At 39.7% G+C, this 18,754-nt stretch overlaps 1 protein-coding gene across 4 annotated transcripts in view; it reads right to left on the reverse strand.

Moving 5' to 3' along the window:
* Positions 1–2,140: 2,140 nt before the first annotated feature.
* BICD2 (BICD cargo adaptor 2) overlaps positions 2,141–18,754 on the reverse strand; it is a 52,901-nt gene continuing 36,287 nt past the window's right edge. The window contains exons 4-8 of one of the 4 annotated variants that reach the window (XM_056501157.1): positions 17,226–17,678; positions 15,257–16,276; positions 14,065–14,216; positions 7,342–7,552; positions 2,141–4,220 (exon numbers count right to left, since the gene is read on the reverse strand). In XM_056501157.1, coding sequence (XP_056357132.1) covers positions 4,215–4,220; positions 7,342–7,552; positions 14,065–14,216; positions 15,257–16,276; positions 17,226–17,678 — 1,842 coding nt within the window. In that variant the 3' untranslated portion in view covers positions 2,141–4,214. Of the gene's footprint in view, positions 7,553–14,064; positions 14,217–15,256; positions 16,277–17,225; positions 17,679–18,754 lie in introns of all 4 variants that reach the window. The other 3 variants (XM_056501156.1, XM_056501158.1, XM_056501155.1) reach the window with 3 other exon arrangements.

An 18,754-nucleotide genomic window follows, 5' to 3' on the forward strand; every position in this document is an offset into this window, starting at 1 on the left:
TTTTAAACAGTTTCTGGACCTAGAGTATTTTACAACCCCTTCATTTGATAACTATCAAACCTGATGGCTTAGTTCACTAGCAGCACATCCCAAAGTCACAGGGCTGGGTAAGGTAAGGGGCAGATCAGCTCTCAGGTTACCTTTGAGATACCAGTAAGGATGAGGAAAAATGCTCCTTCCCCAGCTGTGACAGCTCCTTCTTGGAGAAATTTGCATTCACACTGGGAAGCAGCATCCTCCTCTCCTTTACTGGGAAAGAACAGATGAAGCTAACTTTTGAGTGGTCTGAATATGAGTGATTTTCCCAGTAATGAAGAATGAATGTGTGCTTGAAGCTTTTATAGATAAATACTCAAAATAACTCTCAAAAATAATAATATACTCAGAATAATCACATTGACTAGCTATTTTGCTTGGTTATGAGCTCCCAGAGGTGATCTTTATCTTTTTAAATTGTTTCTTCGAAGTTCTTGGATGCAAAAATACCTTTTCCTGTAGGTCCATCTTCTACACCAGCCTTTAAAAATCCCAAGAATGTGAATATATTTTTGAAACTTTAACTACTTTAAATATTTGGCTAGCTGAATTTTACCGTGTTGTCTAGTGGGGTCTCTAAAAAGCACCTCTGTCTGAATTTTCATTGCCTTCATCCCACAAAACCAGGTACTTGGGAACTTCCAGATCTCTGATCCTGAGATCTGTACTGAGGCATCTCAGTACATCCAGAAATCTGCCCTGCTCCTTTTATGAGAAATGAGCAACTTGTTTTCACGCCTCACTTGCAAGAAACAGAAGATCACTGCTGGATTACTGACTTCGCAGCAAGCTGGAGTGTGATATTTGCTAGCAGATTCCTCTCCCAGAGACTTAACTCCAGCCACATCTGCAGCTGTAATGCTGAACCCACCTTCCATCTCTGCAGAGGCAACATTTCCCCCAGGGCTTAGGGAGCAGATTTTTCTACACAGAAGAGAGTCAAAGAAATGAATGTTTTAATTAATAGTCATTCACTAGACAAGCTTTAAATGTAAATACTTTCCTTTGACTGTTTTCTAATTTTCTTTCTTACTAAAGCATTCTTGAATCACCCTGTTCTACTGTTTCACAGGTCTGCTCTCATGTGCATGCAGATAGATTTACGTATTTCTTCTGTAGATCATCCTGCACGTGAAGTTCCTGTTTGAGAAAATGCAGACCTCTACAAGCAGGGCAAGTGTCCCAGCGCACACGCTCTGTTAGTTCACTGCATATCCCTGAGCAAGTGTTTTCAATGCCCAAGGAAAAACTGCCATCTTGCGCTCCAGCTGTAAGTTATGTTGTTGGGCTGGTGTCATGCAGCTGACAGCTACGAGATAGAGAAACAAACAGCAGAATGGTTCTAATAATCCTACCTGGGGGCACAAGAGTTGTTAAACTAGAGTATAAAACCATATTTCATGTTTCTAGGGGACAATATGAAGTCATTGATCCAGGAACATCTTTGTAATGATGGGGTAAACCTCAGCCTTGCCCTCAGTTTTAGCATTGTGTTTCAGGGGCTTCTTTTGAGTTTGTTTGCTAATTCTGCTGGACAAACATCAACTTTATGCATTTCCCCAAATCCCTGACTGGTTGGAAAGGGCTTTTAAAACTACCTTGCTCCAACTCCCTGTCATGAGTAGGGACATCTCCCACTAGACCAGGGTGCTCAGGGAACACTGCCAGGCCAGGAAACACTTCCAGGGAAGTGTTCAGGTCCAAGCTGGATGGGGCCCTCAGAGTAAATGAGTATTTTGGAGAGTGTACAAGAAATTAAGATGCAATTTCAGGATGATTTGTCACCACTGACACAATAGCCTTAGGCCTACCCTTACTCTCCCTGTACCAGTACAAGTGTTTGCAAGGCTATTCAGCAACACACATTAAAACAATCTGATCCAGGCCAAAACTAATCCGTGAATATATCATGGAATAGGACAGGATGGTGGTCCCTGAATGTGAGCACAAATAATTAATTTCCTAGTTCTGCAGAAAACTTCGTGTGACATATTCAGTTTCTTCCAGACAAAAATTAGTATTTATTTGGCCCCCAGCTGAAAATCCCTTCAGCAGACTACTTAAACCAGCACCTTCTTAAACCACAAAACCAACAGGCCGAACACACAATTCCTTTTCTCTTTTATTGCTCCTGCCAATGTGACTACCTTTACACAGGCACACTGCTTTCCTAGATTAAAAACTATTTTATTAATCTGGAAACAGTGTTTTGACCTGCACCCCTCCACCTAAGGTTATCCAATTAACACAGAGTTATTCTTTTAATAAGTTTAACTTTTTTGTTTTCCACATCTGTGTAATGGTTACTTGGCAAGAATACATGCACAGGACGTTAAATGGAGACCAACCCACCGCTAAAAGGTAATGCACATAGAACATAATACAGTACTTAGACATCATTTCAAATAAATACCCACATACAAATGTCATAATTTTAAATGCAACAATATTTCTTATGAATCAATAGTGTAACAGAAGATGGAAGTGTAAGTCCCCACATCTAGGAATAATAATGTTTTTTCCAGCAAACAGAAATCCTCACTGCACTGCCAATATTAGTTCAATTTGTACTTTTATTGAGAAGTGGGAAGGCTCCCCACCAGCAAGTACCAATTTAATCATCCACACGAGCCTCACCAAACCATTGAGAACCTGGCATGGCTTGTTGATGCGCTTCTCTGTTTCTGTTTGCTGAAATCACAATTAGAGACAACGTGCAAAGGAGATCCCGATGTGCTGCAGCTCGCATCTGAACACGGCGCTGTGGCTCCTGCCCCCCACCACCCACACACAGCAACATTCCCGACGCATTCCCGGACTGATACCATACATGTGGTCATACACTGCTCATCTGTTCAACATGAGTCCATTTGGTTCCCAAAGTGTAGACAGGTTTGTTCAGGTTGTGACTTTGATTCTTTTCCCCTCTATACCCTTGAATTTGCAAGGATGCGCATGATGAAATATCATTGACTAACAGAATTTTTTACAATTCCTTGAATATATAAACTCTATAGTAAGCCTACCATTAAAAATGTGCGAAATGGGAGTTCACTTTGCACTTATTGCTCCACATCTTTAACAAATTCCAAACCAGCCATTCTATTCCTAAGTGACAGGACTTAGCCTATGCTACTCTAAGAGTTTCCCTTCAAATGATCAAAGGCACTACTGGCAATAATGAGTGACAGAAAGGCGCTGACAGATAAAACCCTATCACTGACCATTTACGAATTTTTCTTTCTAAATGTACCATAATTTGGCACAATAAAATGAAAAAAGTAACAAAACAATTCCAATTTGGAATTTAACTGGTATAGTTGTATAAAATTCTGTTAATCAATAATGCTTCACTTTCCTAAAACCCAGGAATTCTGGAATTTATATGTAATACTACTTATTTAATATCTTTCAAGTGCCTATTACTGTTTTAACCAGAGCAAAGTCAAGTTTTCTTCTTGTTACATTGAACTATTCCTAAGAATAATAATACAATATGAAAAAACCCCCAGAATTTGAATACCCTGGATTTCTTAATGAACATGGCAGTTAAAAAATCAGTAATTGAAACATATAAAGCATAACATTTTAATAAAAAAAAGATGCTGAAGCACAGCACATAGTTTAGCAGAGCTCCTGCTTTTTGCTGAAACTCTTTTCTAATCACAATCTAGACCCCCCCCCCCCAAAATCTCTGCCACATGCTGATATATAATTAATAAGTCACAAGTTTCAAATTGGAGAGAGACTATGAGCACAAACCACTGCATTTATATAAACTCTTCTACATAAGGAATTAAAGAAGCTAAAGAAAAATATCCAAAGTGCACAGGTTTAGCAATCAGGTAAAAAATTAGCATCTGCAATTAAGTAAATTCCCCCATCCAACATTTCTAGGAGAGCACAAACTAATATGGTGAGCATTACATTTGAAGTAGGTTTCTTCAGCACTTGTAAGGTTTCTTACTGCAGCAGCAGTTACAGGTAAAGCTTGTTTGTTTTATAGCTTCAGGCAGAAAGGGAAGGTTTCAGGTAGTATATAGGAAAAGGTGTTTTTTAAAGTTAGGATCAGGTCAGTGGTTTCCATTCTGTGTGCAATGGGCTACCACTTTGAACCAGAGTCAGGAGGGCTAACAAATGCTGTTGCACTGTTGAAAAGGCCTTCTCCAGGGACTACTCTACAGCTGAAAAATGGAAAAATAAAATAGCATTAGGAAAAAAAAAATATCAGTGTTTATTTCTCAATCAACTGAACACGTAACCCCACCCATGTGCTGCACAGGCAGGTTAGTTGGCTGAGGGTCTGTTAGCTGGGGAAACAGCAGCCACTCCAGCTCGCAGATGCCTTCCCACTGGGTGAACAAGGCTTTGTGGGCTCAGCCTGGAAGCAACAGCTTTGCAGAAAGAAGGATTCTTACAAGTACTGAATAAAGCTTTGCTCTTCAAGCATAAGTTAAAAGCAGTGAGTGTGCAAGAAATGCTTTCGGTGAAGCTTTAGGTTCCCCAGAAACATGCAGGTCAGTATATCATGCAGGCCTATGCAGAGAATCATTCCGAAGAGCCTGCTTGCAGAGGTAGGTGATGGCTTAAGGAATTTTCCATGCTTTACTCCAACCCATTGAGACCAATATGAAAGACTTAGAGCAAATGAACATCAAGAAATTGTTAATCAAAAGTTAAAAGACTCAGTCTTAAATATTACCCAAAAATACAAATGGCAGGATCAATACACTTTTCACCATTCCTCTGTCCTTTTTCTGACAGGATAAACCATAATGGTGATAGACTCAAAAACAGTCAGGTTGGCTCTTAGGGTTTTTCAAATATTTGCAGAAACGACTGAATATGGAAATGATCACTAAGGCTAATTGGGCTAATAGCAAAATTGCTCATACTCAGAAATGAAAGAACGAGCCAAGCCTGAAAGCAATAGCCACTGTCTGGTAACCAGAATTATTACAGAAAATTCCAACTAATTTGAAAAAAAAACAACCTAGCAATGCATTCAATTAGTTTCCCTAGTTTACCTTTTTGCCATAAGTATTTCACTAAAGTACTGTCCCTAGAGACACGGAAGCAGTGAAAACTGTGTTAAAGCTCCCCACTATGGTGGAAGCACAATTGTTATTGAGTCTATTAGAGCAGAGAAAGTTAGCACTCGAAAGCCTGCTTTCACCATGCATTTTTAAATTGTACTTGATGTAGGAATAAGAAGAATAAAGGCCTTTTGGAAGATTGTGCAGCAAAGAGAAAAGCAGGATTGAAAATTATAAAAGATATCTCTTCTAATACATCAATCCTGCTATTTAGCAATATTAAAGCTCAAATTCAGGAGAATTCAGTATTTTCTAGACACACAGGGCCTAGTTTCTAAAACCAGAATTGAAATTTGTTTAAACCCCAAGCAGTCATGTTTTAGAAATGTATTAGAATTTAATCACTTGAGGTTTTTTTCTTCCTCTCAAGATCAATAAATGCAATTCTGGCTCTGGGCTGCAGCATTTCCATGGTTCCCAGCTTTGTGGCAAAGTTCCATTTGTTTAAAATCTCACTGTATTAATTTAGAAGACTTCCCCCGCACATGCCAAAAAATATCTGGGAGGCCGAAATCTCCTACGATTTCCCCTCAGAGGGAACACCAGCCATGCTCTTATTAGCTTCTGTTAGTACTGGGACATCTCCTGCATGCGCATGGGTAGCGCACGGGTAGTTTACAGAGCAAGCTGTGAACATCGACAGGGACAAATGGGCAGGGGAGCGCAACCACAGCACAGGGTTACAATGGCTTTGGGAACCACACTATCAAGCACTCACGGCAAAGGCTCTCCTTTCTTTCAGTAACACTACAGGCACACAAAAGTATTTGAAAGAGTACAAAATGAACAGGGCTTTACATTAAAATAAAGTCTGAGGCGAGGCACTTCAAACTCCGGGTTAAACAAAGAACTGTGCCTTTCAGTGCTCCACAAATTTTCCACCATTTTAGAAGCAACATTTTCAATCTTTTTCTCTTATGTAGGCACCAATTAGAAAGTACACTTTTATACTATCAAACATATTGTAATTAAGTGGGTAAAAAGGCTCGTTTAAAGTTCAATATCGGACAAAGATTTATTTATTTTTGAAGATTAAAATGTGCACTAAGCTACTTCATAAATCATTATTAGCTGGATGATCTGGATCAATTTCCTGTGCCTCTAATGTAGAGCCCTGTGAAACACATGGCTTGCATATGGAATGCAGTATCTGCCATGTACTTAAAAAAATGATCAGAGCTCTGAAATACTACCTATTTAGGTTAATACTGAGAACTGATGAAAACTGTTTGCGACCAACAATGCTAGACCATAGACACATTAATTCTACACATATATACTGTGTGGCTACTTTCCTATAAAGGGTATCTCAGATAGGTTTTTTCCAAAGTTATGCTTGCAAGGAGCAACATAAGACCACACAGATCCTTCCAGGACGTAACTTCTTAAACAGGAACTGTCTAGCAGGCAGAATCCCAATTCTTAACATTTTAAATTTTGTATCAGATGGAGTTAATATTGCATATTTTTAATATAAATGTGCAAGTTTCTTCTGATTATCCCTCTGAAGAGAGGGACGCAGAGCGCAAATAACGTACCAAGTTTTCTTCTAGCTTTTAAAACCTATAAAAGCTTTAGAACTTTGGTTAGTGGTGATACAACAGCAAGTATTTAACATCTGCTACAACAGGCAAATTAGGTTTGACTCCAGTTTCCAAATGCTCTGCATTCCCAAGACATAGCTCTAATTTTAACCTTTGCTTTTCACCACTTAAGCCACAGTAACAAGGAAGATTCTCTGTTTGTTTCTGCCTATGAAAGCATTTATTGAAGTATGCTGTAACCCTGGAGAAAGGGTCACATTTGTGCTATCCAAACTACAGTAAGTAACACCAGATATATCCTTTATCAGGCGTACTATTAACACCATAAACAGCAAACCCCAGACATGTTAATCATGGAAAAAGCTAATTGCTTTCCACTATTAACTTGTTAATAGCATCCCCATACTTATGCATTAGTTACAGTCAAGAACACTGTAATAAACCTGTATTACCTGGTTCAACAACATACTAGTACGAGTCAACTTACTGTGACATTAGATAGTGGGGATTTACGCTGACAGTTACAGCATAAAATAAGATGCAGAATATGGTTTTTCTAGACACGTGACCTAGTCACAATAGATTTTATATTTCTCACTACAAAACACCTGGTTGTTCAGGACAGATCCTTCAGACCTGTCTCCACAGGACCGAATGTGACTTACACTGGGATTACTGCCCTTGGCTTTGGAGGCAGACTTTGTGCGCACCCTTTTGGACTGCTCATGGTCCAGTTCCAAATGCTCCAGGCGCTGAGTCAAGGCCAGTTTCTGTTGGATAGCCATCCGAAGCAAGGAGTTCAGAGTCTTCTTCTCATCCTCGGCTGCTGCAAGTTGCCGCTGCATTTCATCCAGCTGTGTGACATATTCATCGCATCTGTAATGAAATATATCAATCTTCAGCAATCCTGGTTCCATTATAAACACCTTCCAATATAAGCCCTTGTGTCCAGCCTATAAAGCAGTGATAGCTTTGCAGCTGCTTACATACACACTCTCAAACAAGAACTTCAACTAAATTTGTAGAAAACCACAACTACTTCTCACTGGGTTCTTAAAATCCCATACTCAGCACTTCGTATTTGTGCCTTTCAAGATGGTGTATAATTAACAGCCTCCTTGGAGAGCACAAGTGTAACTTGGAGAGCTCAATGTAACTGTACTCATGTCTGAATGTCAGTAAGCTGTCCTCCCATAGCAAGGACACCTCATGCAGTCATATTACTTTTATCTCTGCTTACAGAGATCACCATGGTTCTAAGCCTCAGGTTGGAAAGGGTCTGAGGGCAGCGACACGAGCACTGTGAAATGGTCATCTGAACCGTGCCAGTTGTTACTTTACACAAAGTCCATATAATAAATCTTCACTGGTGACTGAACAACACTATTAAAAACAAGCATCTTTCAGAATTCTACTTTAATCTACTCCAATTATGCTATAAATAGTGGCTGTCTTCTCAATACCAAGAGGCCTGTATTTAATTGTTCTCACCATCAAAATAAATTTTAAAACAATTAAAGGAACTGAGTAAGTCGGAAGGCTGTGGTAAAGCTGTCTGAATACCTCAACGCATTCTATCTACAGTCATTGTCACTGAGCCTAGAAGCTGCATAACTTGCACCATGAACAAGTTAAAAAATTAAAGTCTACATGTAGGCGCATATTTACTGCACAGAGATAACATTTATGCATATGGATAGAGAAGTAAATATTCAGAGGTACCAGCTGCAATTTACCATCTGCAAAATACAGCTTCTTCATAAAAGCAAAAATATCAGCAGTGAAGTTCCCTTAGATTTTGAAATGGAAAAGTCCCTGACTTTATGGGAAATTTATCATTACGTAATATAAAGCAGACTGGAAAAAAAAACCAACACCAAACAAAACCACATTGATATGCAGATTCATCAGTTGTGCTTATACTATCAAGCCTCAAATTCTACTCTCTCTGACTTTAAATAGCAGGATTAGGCCTATATTCCTAATTATAGTTGCTTGGGAATAGAAATAGGAAAAAGAAAAAAACCAGATTTTTATTTTTGAATACATAGAGAGATCAAACAGTAACTCAGAAATATAAATATAAAACTGCATGAACTATAACTGCACTGCAGCTTTATGGACCAGGAAGTTTGGGTGAATTTGGGGCCCCCATACTCACAGGAATCTGTCCCCTTGCATGTCTGGGCATCCTGCTCTGGAGTTCCTCACAGTCTTTCCCACACTGTGCTGCCCAGGAGAAACCAATATGTGAAGGGTCTTTTAAAAAAAACAAACCCAGGAACCTTAGACCTGTTGGAACACCAACACCTGCTCTTCTCAGTTGGGTCAGATGGACCTACACCAACTGCTACACTCCAGCGAGTGGAAGCCAGACCTTGTCCCATTAACCCATTTCAGCTTTAGAGATGAACAGATTGAAACAAGAAGTCCGAAAAGACTAAAATAACCTTGACAGCATAAAAGTCCTCCCCTCTGAGGGAAGGCGTCACCAGGTACAGAATGAGGATGTGGTCACAAAACTGAACAGCTCTCGGCATCCTACAGACCCTGTTCCCTGCTGCTCCAGAGTGTCAGAGGTGTTTTCTTCCCCTGGGGGTGGGAGCAAGAAGAAGCCTTAAAGATTTCTGGGAGGTAAGAGAGGCTGTGGGGTTTAGCCCCAGCTTTCAAATACACTCATGACATCTGAGGTAAAAAGCAAGGTCTGGTTATATCAGAAGTGACCTTTCTGCTTTTCTGCACACACCTCAAACGTGATTCCTCCCAAGTTCCACTATTGCAAAAGAGGGAGATGTCCAGAATAGCACTACCAATTCCTTGAGGACTGGAATATGATTGCTTCAGCAAAATATGATCTGGCACTGGAGTGACTTGTCCCTGTTCCCCTTGTTTTATGCTCAGTATTATCCTCCCAAAATATGTGGGCAACGTAAAAATACAGGGAGGTTCCCTCCCATCCTTTTCCAGCTTCTTTCTTGTGAATCAAAACATATCCACGTTTTTGTACAGAACAGTAAGTTAATGTAGCCCCAAAACTTTCAGCTCAGTGAAACAGTGTCAAGATTGCTGTTGTCTTGATTTGACATGCAGTAGAGGAATGTTTTTCCAGGCCAGCCAAAGCATGGGGGGGAGGGGAACCAATCTCTTTACCTTCACTCCAGTTGGAACAAAAAGAGATAAGGAAAACAAAACCATTGCAGTAAAGCAGAGCAGGGACTTCCCACACTGTCTTACTTGTGTTCTGGTATCACTCCTGCCTCTTGACCAAGCACAGCCAGTTGTGCCAAAGTCAATGGCTGACTGGTGACACAGATGCCTGGTATAGTCTAGAAAGCAGAGAAGTCTTTCCTATGTGAGCCAAGCTGTAATTAAAGCCAGGTTTTTGACTCCAAAAGATTATTGTAGCAAGTCATTATCTCATAGAGCTTCCTGTTAGCACAAAAGTTTACAACATCAACTGACTGTCCTTAGGAATTACAAGGTATTCACTATTTCAAATACCTAAAGTGGTTGCTGGTTTTTTTGTTTTCCATAGAGCTCTATTCAGGGAGTTTTTCCTTTCTTCCCCATAAACAGGAAGTGTTGTCAGTAGCATATATGCAGCTGCAGCTTTTAACTGTACCTGAGTGACTGTTTTCTCCTACAGAAGAGATGACTGGGGAGAGGCAGAAGTGTTAATTACTCTGCTTACGTGCCATCCTGCATCCTGAACCTGCTTTCCTGATTCTTTAATCCAAAAGGAATCATACAGCCTCAACCTCAAAACTTGTCCTGTGCAAGCATGGCTGTCCCAAGTCAAGGAACATCACACTGTACAAAGCACAGCAATCATTTCCTGGAACAAAGGGGCTAGAAGTTTCCTAGAAGTGGCTGTAGATGTTGATCGCACAGGTGGCCTGGGATCTGCCCCACTTTCTTCATTCATGCTGCTCACTGATTCTCAATTCAATTTTCTCAAAAAACCCAGCAATGTTGCCTCCCTACCATCTAGGATAACACGGGCTCTCAACCTGCTTTAGCTGGCAGCAGCAGCTATGGCAGCATATCTTTGTGTTCTGTGTATTTTTACTGCTTTGTTTGATAGAACAATAAAGGCTCCTTCCGTTTTACAATTCCATTTGTCATGTGCTAGGCTACTTCCCAGCTATATATTCAATAAAATCAGAATAGAAGATGTCTTTCTTTTAAAAACACCTTTGAAAGAAAATAATTTAGCTTTCACGCTTTTAGGAGGAATATGAAATCAGTATACGTCTGTTGTAATTTCACACATTTACAGCTTTAAGTAGAGTGAACACAAGGCTTTGATGCTGCCCATTTTCTTACTAATGGTAATTAACAGCAATAAAAATAGTTTAAGGAAACATCAACTAGATTATTAAAAACAACACCAGCTATATACAAATAGTTGGTGTTGTATATGCACAGAGAAAATAAATATCCTGAGTGTTAATTATAATGATGAGAAATAAAAACTAAATCTTCTGAAACTCTGAAGCCAAATCATTGAAAAACCTAACCTGGCATTTTCCAAAGCTGCATACCACTGCTTCCCACAAACATTGGTTTGGCCTTAGTTCTACAGACCAGTTTATGTAAAGGTTGGCATGTAATAGTTTTAATGTCATTTATAGGCAAATTCACTAGTGAATCAAGCTCTGTTCCAGAAAAACCAAAAAGTGATGTAACCAAATGCGCCTGGACATACCCATATTTTTCCTCTCTTCCCTGCAATCAATGAGTATCATGTGACAACTTCCAAGGAAACAAGAAAGGTGACTGACTCAACAGTGACTGAAGGAGGCATTAGAGAGAAGCATCAACTACCTATACCTTCAGAGATTAAATTGTCAACCCACTAAGGAAATTCAAATATGCAGGATTAGAATAACAATTTCTCATCTTTATTAAAAACTGAGAAACGTATTAGCAGAATCACAGTTAAAATTAGATGTAAATGAGCACTGACTGCATTCAGCTGTAAGACATGAGCAACCTGCTGCTTCTAACTCAATCTTTATATTAGAAATTAACACTAAAGACAGATTTTTAACACCTTCCCCCAGCTTTTCCCTACTCCAGGATCTAATTCCAATCTCTTCAGCTCTCTCCACCCCATACCACCCAAGCTATGCATGTGCTTTGCTTCTTACAACATCCAAGCACTGACACTTTCTTTGACTGTCAAACAAAACCAGGACTTGTCAATCTAAAACACCATGGAGACAACTAATTGTGGTTGCAGTAATCTCTCATATTTTAAAGTAACTCGCTTTCCACTTTGATTAAAACCAAAAGGGCAGACAAATTGCCAAAAAAGAGATGGCACAGTGTACTGTGAGGAACTCTCTGCGCTACCAGTATTTTACAGGAATGCATCCTGTGGTTCACTCTCCTTAGCAGCAGTGTTCAAGCAAAGCACCAGGAACATGGGAAGGTCATGTGAAAATAGACACTCCAACAAATCCTTGGAAGAAGACTGTTACAACCCAGATCCAGGGCCTATCTACAGGAGGCACCTTCACCAAGGTTGAATTTCAACATGTGCAGCATTACATTTTAGCTCTCAGACAGAGAGTCTAGAGCAAGCACCTCAGTGCTATAAAAGTGAGCGTGTGCACAATGTCATCTATGGGGATAGCATGCCTCTTGGACAGTGAAATGCCTTTGTCCCACCTGGGCAACTCCTTGCTTTCACATGGGTATTGGCAGCTGTCTTGGCTTGCAAAGCAGGATGTAACCAAAAGTATGTATTCTCTCACCATCTGTTAAAAACCAGGTGGGACAGTGTTCTTTATCTCTTCCACAACCCATCCTTCCTCCAGGGAGGTATCTTCTGTTAATGGGCTATTGAGTCCCACTGCATGACTGATAAAATCACATCATCCCATTGTGAGATGCTCCACCCAGGGGGAGGAGCCAAGTATTTCCTACCTAAATAAAATCTGAGATTTGGAACATCACAGGAGCCTTTTTCCACTGGACTGCAGAGGAAAACTGCACCCATCTATAGGACCAGTGCTTCAATACAACCACATCTGTGACTCCAGGAGGACTGCAGCCACCGTTTAATGGGACTGCTACCAACACCCTGACTGACAGGATGTGAGGCTGTATTCTGACTCTGTCAGTATTTTGTTGTTTTTTATCACTGTATTTTTATTTCATTTTAACTTTGTTTTCCTATTCCCATATGTTTGCCTGAGAGCTCCTTAATTTCAAAATTATAATAATTTGGAGGGTGGGGGTTTACATTCTCCATTTCAAGAGAGGCTCCTGCCTTTCTTAGCAGACATATGTCTTTCAAACCAAGACAGCTGCCCGGACCTTTTTTTGTCTCTAGATGCCATTCATCACCTCTAGACCTAGCACCAGGAATAGAAGGTAAGTGCTGTTGTTCCCGTCTGGGAATCCCTTTCCGGAAATGCTTAAAGTCACACCTTCTGAACCTGGCTCTTCTGAGCATTAATGAGGAACAGACGAGGGAGCTGGGTTTATTTAGTCTTGACAAGAAGAAGCTAAGGGAGGAATCTCATCACTCTCTACAACTGCCTGAAAGGCTGGTAGTGAGGTGGGGCCAGTTTCTTCTGCTGTGCCTGCAGTGAGAGGATCACAGGAAATGGACTTGAGCAGAGACAGGGGAGATTCAGAGCAGATATTAAAAAAATGTTTTCACTGTTAGGTGGCCAGGCATTAGAATAGGTTGCCCAGGGAGGTAGTGGAGTCACCCTCCCTGGAGGTGTTCAAAAAGCATCTGGATCCAGTGCTGGGTGATGTGGGTTAGAGGTTAAGTGGCAGTGCTGGGCTGGCAGCTGGACTTGATCTTAAAAATCTCTTCCAAACTTGATGATTAAGTGATTCTATGTGTCAGCAGAGTTTTATGTCTGTTAACACCACAAAGCACAACTAAAAAGTAGAAGCGAGTTCCAAAAACAAAATAATCAAATTAGCTGACACAGGTCAATGAAATGACAGATATCAACTGTAGGATGGATACTCTAAGACTACCAGGAACTTTTCAACAGCTTTACCTTTTTCTAGATCAAAGTAAAGCAGAGTCCCATCTTCAGTGTACAATAAATTTTGCATTGTTAAATTCACTCCTTCTCAGAGCTAATGGCTTCAAGAATCATTAGCTCTGAGAACAAGTAATTTCCCAGCCAACTTGAATAAGTTCTGTCACTACAGCTTTTTGTTTTGTAGCAGCACACTATATCCACGCATGTTTCTCATCAATTGGAGCATATCACAGACACACAAACTGCAAGAAATGATCTTGGGAAAAAATACTCACTGCTCCACTCTCTGCAGGGGGGATGTGAAGGATGTTCAACTCTTCCCCACATAAGCAAGGAATTTAAGTTTGAGGAGTTTGTTATATTCTTTACCTTGTAGCAAACATAGCTCTCAGGGAAGAGAAGGTGGCAGCATCTTCTTTCAAAGCCTTCAGCTCATTTCGCAGCTTCATCATGGTCTCTGTAACCATTGCTTTCTCATTCTCATACTTGCTTTTTAAGTTGGCAAGGGCTACTTCTGCAGTCTGTTGGTTACCAGGGAGCACAGAAACATAATATTTAATGAAACTCTTCATCAAATGGCTGGCTAAAAGATTTTTCATCACTATTCGCATAATGAAACATTTACTTTGTACTGGAATGTTAAACTTGTGGTCAACTTATCTCGTACAGTTAAAATAAAATTTCATTTCTGAACACTGGGAACAGACATAGCCGTCTCCTACTCCCATTAACCATGCAGCAGCATAAAGGAAGTCACAGAATATAGATGTAGTGAAACCTATCTACTAGCAACACAAAGGAACAAAACAATCCACTTAGTATCTCAATACTTTAAATGCATTTGTCAATCACTAGCACAGTTCTCTAATCCTTACAGCATTTTACGTATTTTACATTTGGGACACCTTTATTCAAATGTGTAAAAGAAAACTTAATGTGTTTATTTCATTCTTAAACAACACTAAGCTTTTTTTTAAAAATTCAATTTAAGCATAGAGAAGAAGATGAAGCATGTCATGTGGTACTTCAATGGCAGTTATTTTCACCTACAGCTCTGCTAAAGTCATTGAATATCCAATCTCTAAAGACTAATTTTTCACCTTTGCTATTTTGACCACATTCTTATACCGCATTCTCATATTGGAAGGCTCTTTTATTTTGCAGTTTGAGAGAGAACAATACTTAAATTTCAGAACTCTTTTAAAAGTAACTCCTAGAATTCTTTTGAGTAGAAAATAGGATTACCTCTTCATTTTAGGCATCCTACATTAAATATGACCTGATGCAATTCAGACAATCAGTAGATTGAAGCTACCTTAACCTTAATGAAGTCTCAGGAGTACATGAGAAGCTGAAGTTACAGTCCCAGTGCTTGTCTTTTAAGTGGGACATCTGGGTGCCTCAAATGGAACAGCCAGCTTAAGCCTCAGACAAGTCAAAAACCAGCAACAGAAGCCCCACAGAGCTGAGGGAATGACAGAAGATGTCAAAGATAAATTGTCTGGTGTTTATGACCTAATTCCCTGACACTGTAATCTTCAAACCTCTAAGACCTGGTTACCTGTTTGTTGGCTTTCAGCACAGTTCTCAGAGTTGCTATCTGTTCCCTCTTGGTGCTCAGCAAGGACTTCAGCTTCAGGATTTCTTCCATGAGAGCTTCCTTGTCTTTGTCCACCACTGGCCCAAGTTCTTGAGTAGCAACGCGCTGCCTGGACAGCTCGGTTGTTCTATCCACAGCAGCTTGCAGGTGTTTGATCTGATCCCGAATTATTGCAATCAAGTTGTAAATGTTCATTGGTTCCTTCCGAGGATCTGACACAGGGGATGGCAGAGATGACACTGGGGATGGGCTGCTGTCACAACTTCCATTCTCTGCCTTACCCAGCTCAATTGTTAACAGCCCTTTAGAAAGAAGAATGGGAGACCTTCTTCCCTTGGTCTCTGGACTACTGCGTCCACCTTTACCCTCCTTGTAGTAGTCCAGCATCACTCTGTTTGGAGTTTCATTGTTGCACATGCAAACATGGTGGTATAAATTGGCCAGCTCTTCACTGAAGGTGACTAGTTCATCTTGGGCCACGCTGAGGCTGCCCTGTGTTTCTCCAGCAACATCACTGACTTTCTTCAGCTCCTTCTCCAGCCTGGCCATCTGTTCTCTATCATGCCTACTGGACTTTTCCAATGAGGTGATCTTTTCAGTGAGAGCTTGGCTCTCAGTCTCATACCTGCTCTTCTCTTCCTCATACTTAGACTCACATTCTTTATATTTTGCCTTCAAATTTTTGAGCTCTTCTTTCAGGTCAGTAATTTCCACCACAGCCACTTTGTACTTGCACTCCAGGATCTCTGGCCCATTGATGTCAACCTCATAATAGTCTCCATCCTCATTGCTATCTCGGTCCTTCTCATTGTCAAGGGCTGACTGACGCTCCTTACTTACTTGGAGCTTCTTCATGGCGTTCAGATTTTCAGTGAGCCTGCCAATTTTCTCATGCTGCTCTGAGAGGGCCCCCCGTGTATTTTCCAGCTGCTTCTGAGATTCCTGCAGTGTTGTTAACAAGTTAACCTTTTCTCTTTCCATCTGAAATGCAGGAACACAAACATCTATGTTAAGGGAACTGTATCACGTAAATGGTTTTAATTCTAAGACACAGCAACTTAGCAAATGGTCCATATAGTTACAGAAATCAAATCACTTGCACATTATGGGAAAGGCTCTACAATGTATTCTAAAATTATCTCAAGTTCATTGCCAATTCTTTCTTATCGCCTCTTCAAAATGCACAGTTTTACATATTTATTTCCTCACTGATGTTTTCATTGTGAAAATTTCCTTTCCGCTAAGGACAAACTAAATTTAATTGCTATCTTCTAAATTATCAAGTAAATTCTAGAAAACACACAGCTACTCTATGGTGAAACCTTGGAACTTCATGAAAGACTCAGAAATATCAAAATTTTTCAAGTTTCTCTCCTTAAATTTCTCGTTTTTAAAAATTATGACAGTTTTTTACACAAAAAATAATACACAAAGATAATTTAAAACATGCTTGACAAAATACTAGTAGGAAACAGACATGTGCACCTTGTTCTAAACTCTTCAACCTCCTAATTGTACAAATAGCACAGAAATGCTTGGTGCTGATTAGGACTTCATGATCTTTGAATTAATTACAGAAAATATAAGTACAAAACTCCTTTCAATGAAGGTGATTGGAATAACTTTCAATTTTGAAACAAACTACTATTGCTCTTGCTAGTGACAAGAAGATGCACTAGACCTTTTCACCAAGGAAAGGATATGACTGCTAATCCCATTGCATTAAAAAAAAAAAAAAAAAGAAAAACAAAAAAAAAAGCTGTGGTTATTCACTGACAAACATTTAACACCCTCAAATTCTAAATCAACTGAAGCCCTTAAAAATACAGTATAAACAGTACGATGTGAGATACCGAAAGACTGAAATTACATTCTAAACAAACCTCAGAAGCTATTTGGAAGTACATGGCTCCTTAGGAAACCCATTTACCTGCATAAGCTGCTGTTTCAGCTTCTGGATTTCAGAAATGTTTAATTCACTTAGAAGATCTGAAACCAGACTGGGGGCTGGAGGGAAGCTTTCATTTTTCTTGGGTGTTGAAGTACTGTTCTTGCCATTGCTGAGTTTGCTGAGGCAGCTTTGTTCAAATCCATTCATGATTTCATCATTATTAGGCTCTGTGGCTTCATCGCTGAACTTCAGCCCATCTAAAGAGATATTTAAGTGGCTGTTGTACATGGAATCATTGATGTTCATGTAGTGAGACAGCTCCTTCCGAAGGTTGTTCTTCTGCTCCCGTTCTGTCTTCAGTGTCTCCAAGGCCTCCTCAAGTTGGCGCTCAGAGATCTCCTTCAGCCGGATGGCATCTTCTAGCTGGCTGTTGAGAAACTCGGTTTCCTCTTCCAGCCTTTTGATCTCATGTTTCAAGCCTTCAAACTCCACCTGGAGATATAAAAATAGGGGGAAAAACCTCTAATGAAAATGGCTGCCTGCAAGGCATCAAGTCATTTTGCTTTCGAATGTTTGACTTAAATATTATAGTAATAGAATACTTTTTTCATTTCTGGAGTCTAGTTTTAGCACCTATGACTGTAAACATGGCTTATGTAATTTACCTTCACAGAGATCACAGAATAAATTCACTAAGCAAACTGTCAAATGAGGTCATCTCTTCTAACTCAATCAGGACAGGTGGGAGATGCAGTGTGTCTGATACAGAAGTATCCCAAAAAAGTCTTTCCTAGGACTCCATGCAAACATTTGTTTGATTAACAAAATCCCTGATCAGCCTTCCCACAAAGTTAAGCTTCACATTTCCAAAACCTGAAAAGGTTTTGAAAAGGTGAGAAAGGTACACTTTGACACTCTGCTTCACTGCCATTCAAATATGGAACTGGGTTAAAACTGTGATCAAGCTCTGCTTTTATACATTCAAAATAAAATGCCTTAGCATTTCTCTCATCATTTCAGTGCATCTTGAAAGGGCTACAATTCAGACTTTACACCTCACACTCACATTGATGAGTTTGATGACATGCTGTCTAATATCTCTAATACTGCACTTTTTTAAACCTCTCTTGCACTGAAATAATGTACACAAACAATTCACATAACATTTTTAATCATTTGGGGGAAGCGTGGAGGAAGCAAACAAAGAATATTTTTCCTTACCCTGAAAGAAAGGAACTCATTCCACATGATAAGTCACACTATTTATTTTTTACTAATCGCTAAATGAATTTTAGATGTCAACATAGAGCTACCTGGGAATGCTGAACCACACCCAACTTACAAACCAGGAATCAAGCATATTAACTCAAGTGTTGCCTGGGAAAACTTGACAGCTGCTTCTAGTTACATCAGTAAGTAGAATAATTTAAAACTAGAATAATTAAAAGTTCATGAAGTAGGACTAAGGTAAGGTAGAAAATTCAATAATCCACTGCCATGAAAAGAACAAGCTCTTAGTTCTGCATACTTCCACTGAGATAAAATATTTCATATTGTAGTCTATTTTC

The sequence above is a fragment of the Oenanthe melanoleuca genome, chromosome 12 (assembly GCF_029582105.1).
Source record: "Oenanthe melanoleuca isolate GR-GAL-2019-014 chromosome 12, OMel1.0, whole genome shotgun sequence".
Taxonomy (NCBI): domain Eukaryota; kingdom Metazoa; phylum Chordata; class Aves; order Passeriformes; family Muscicapidae; genus Oenanthe; species Oenanthe melanoleuca.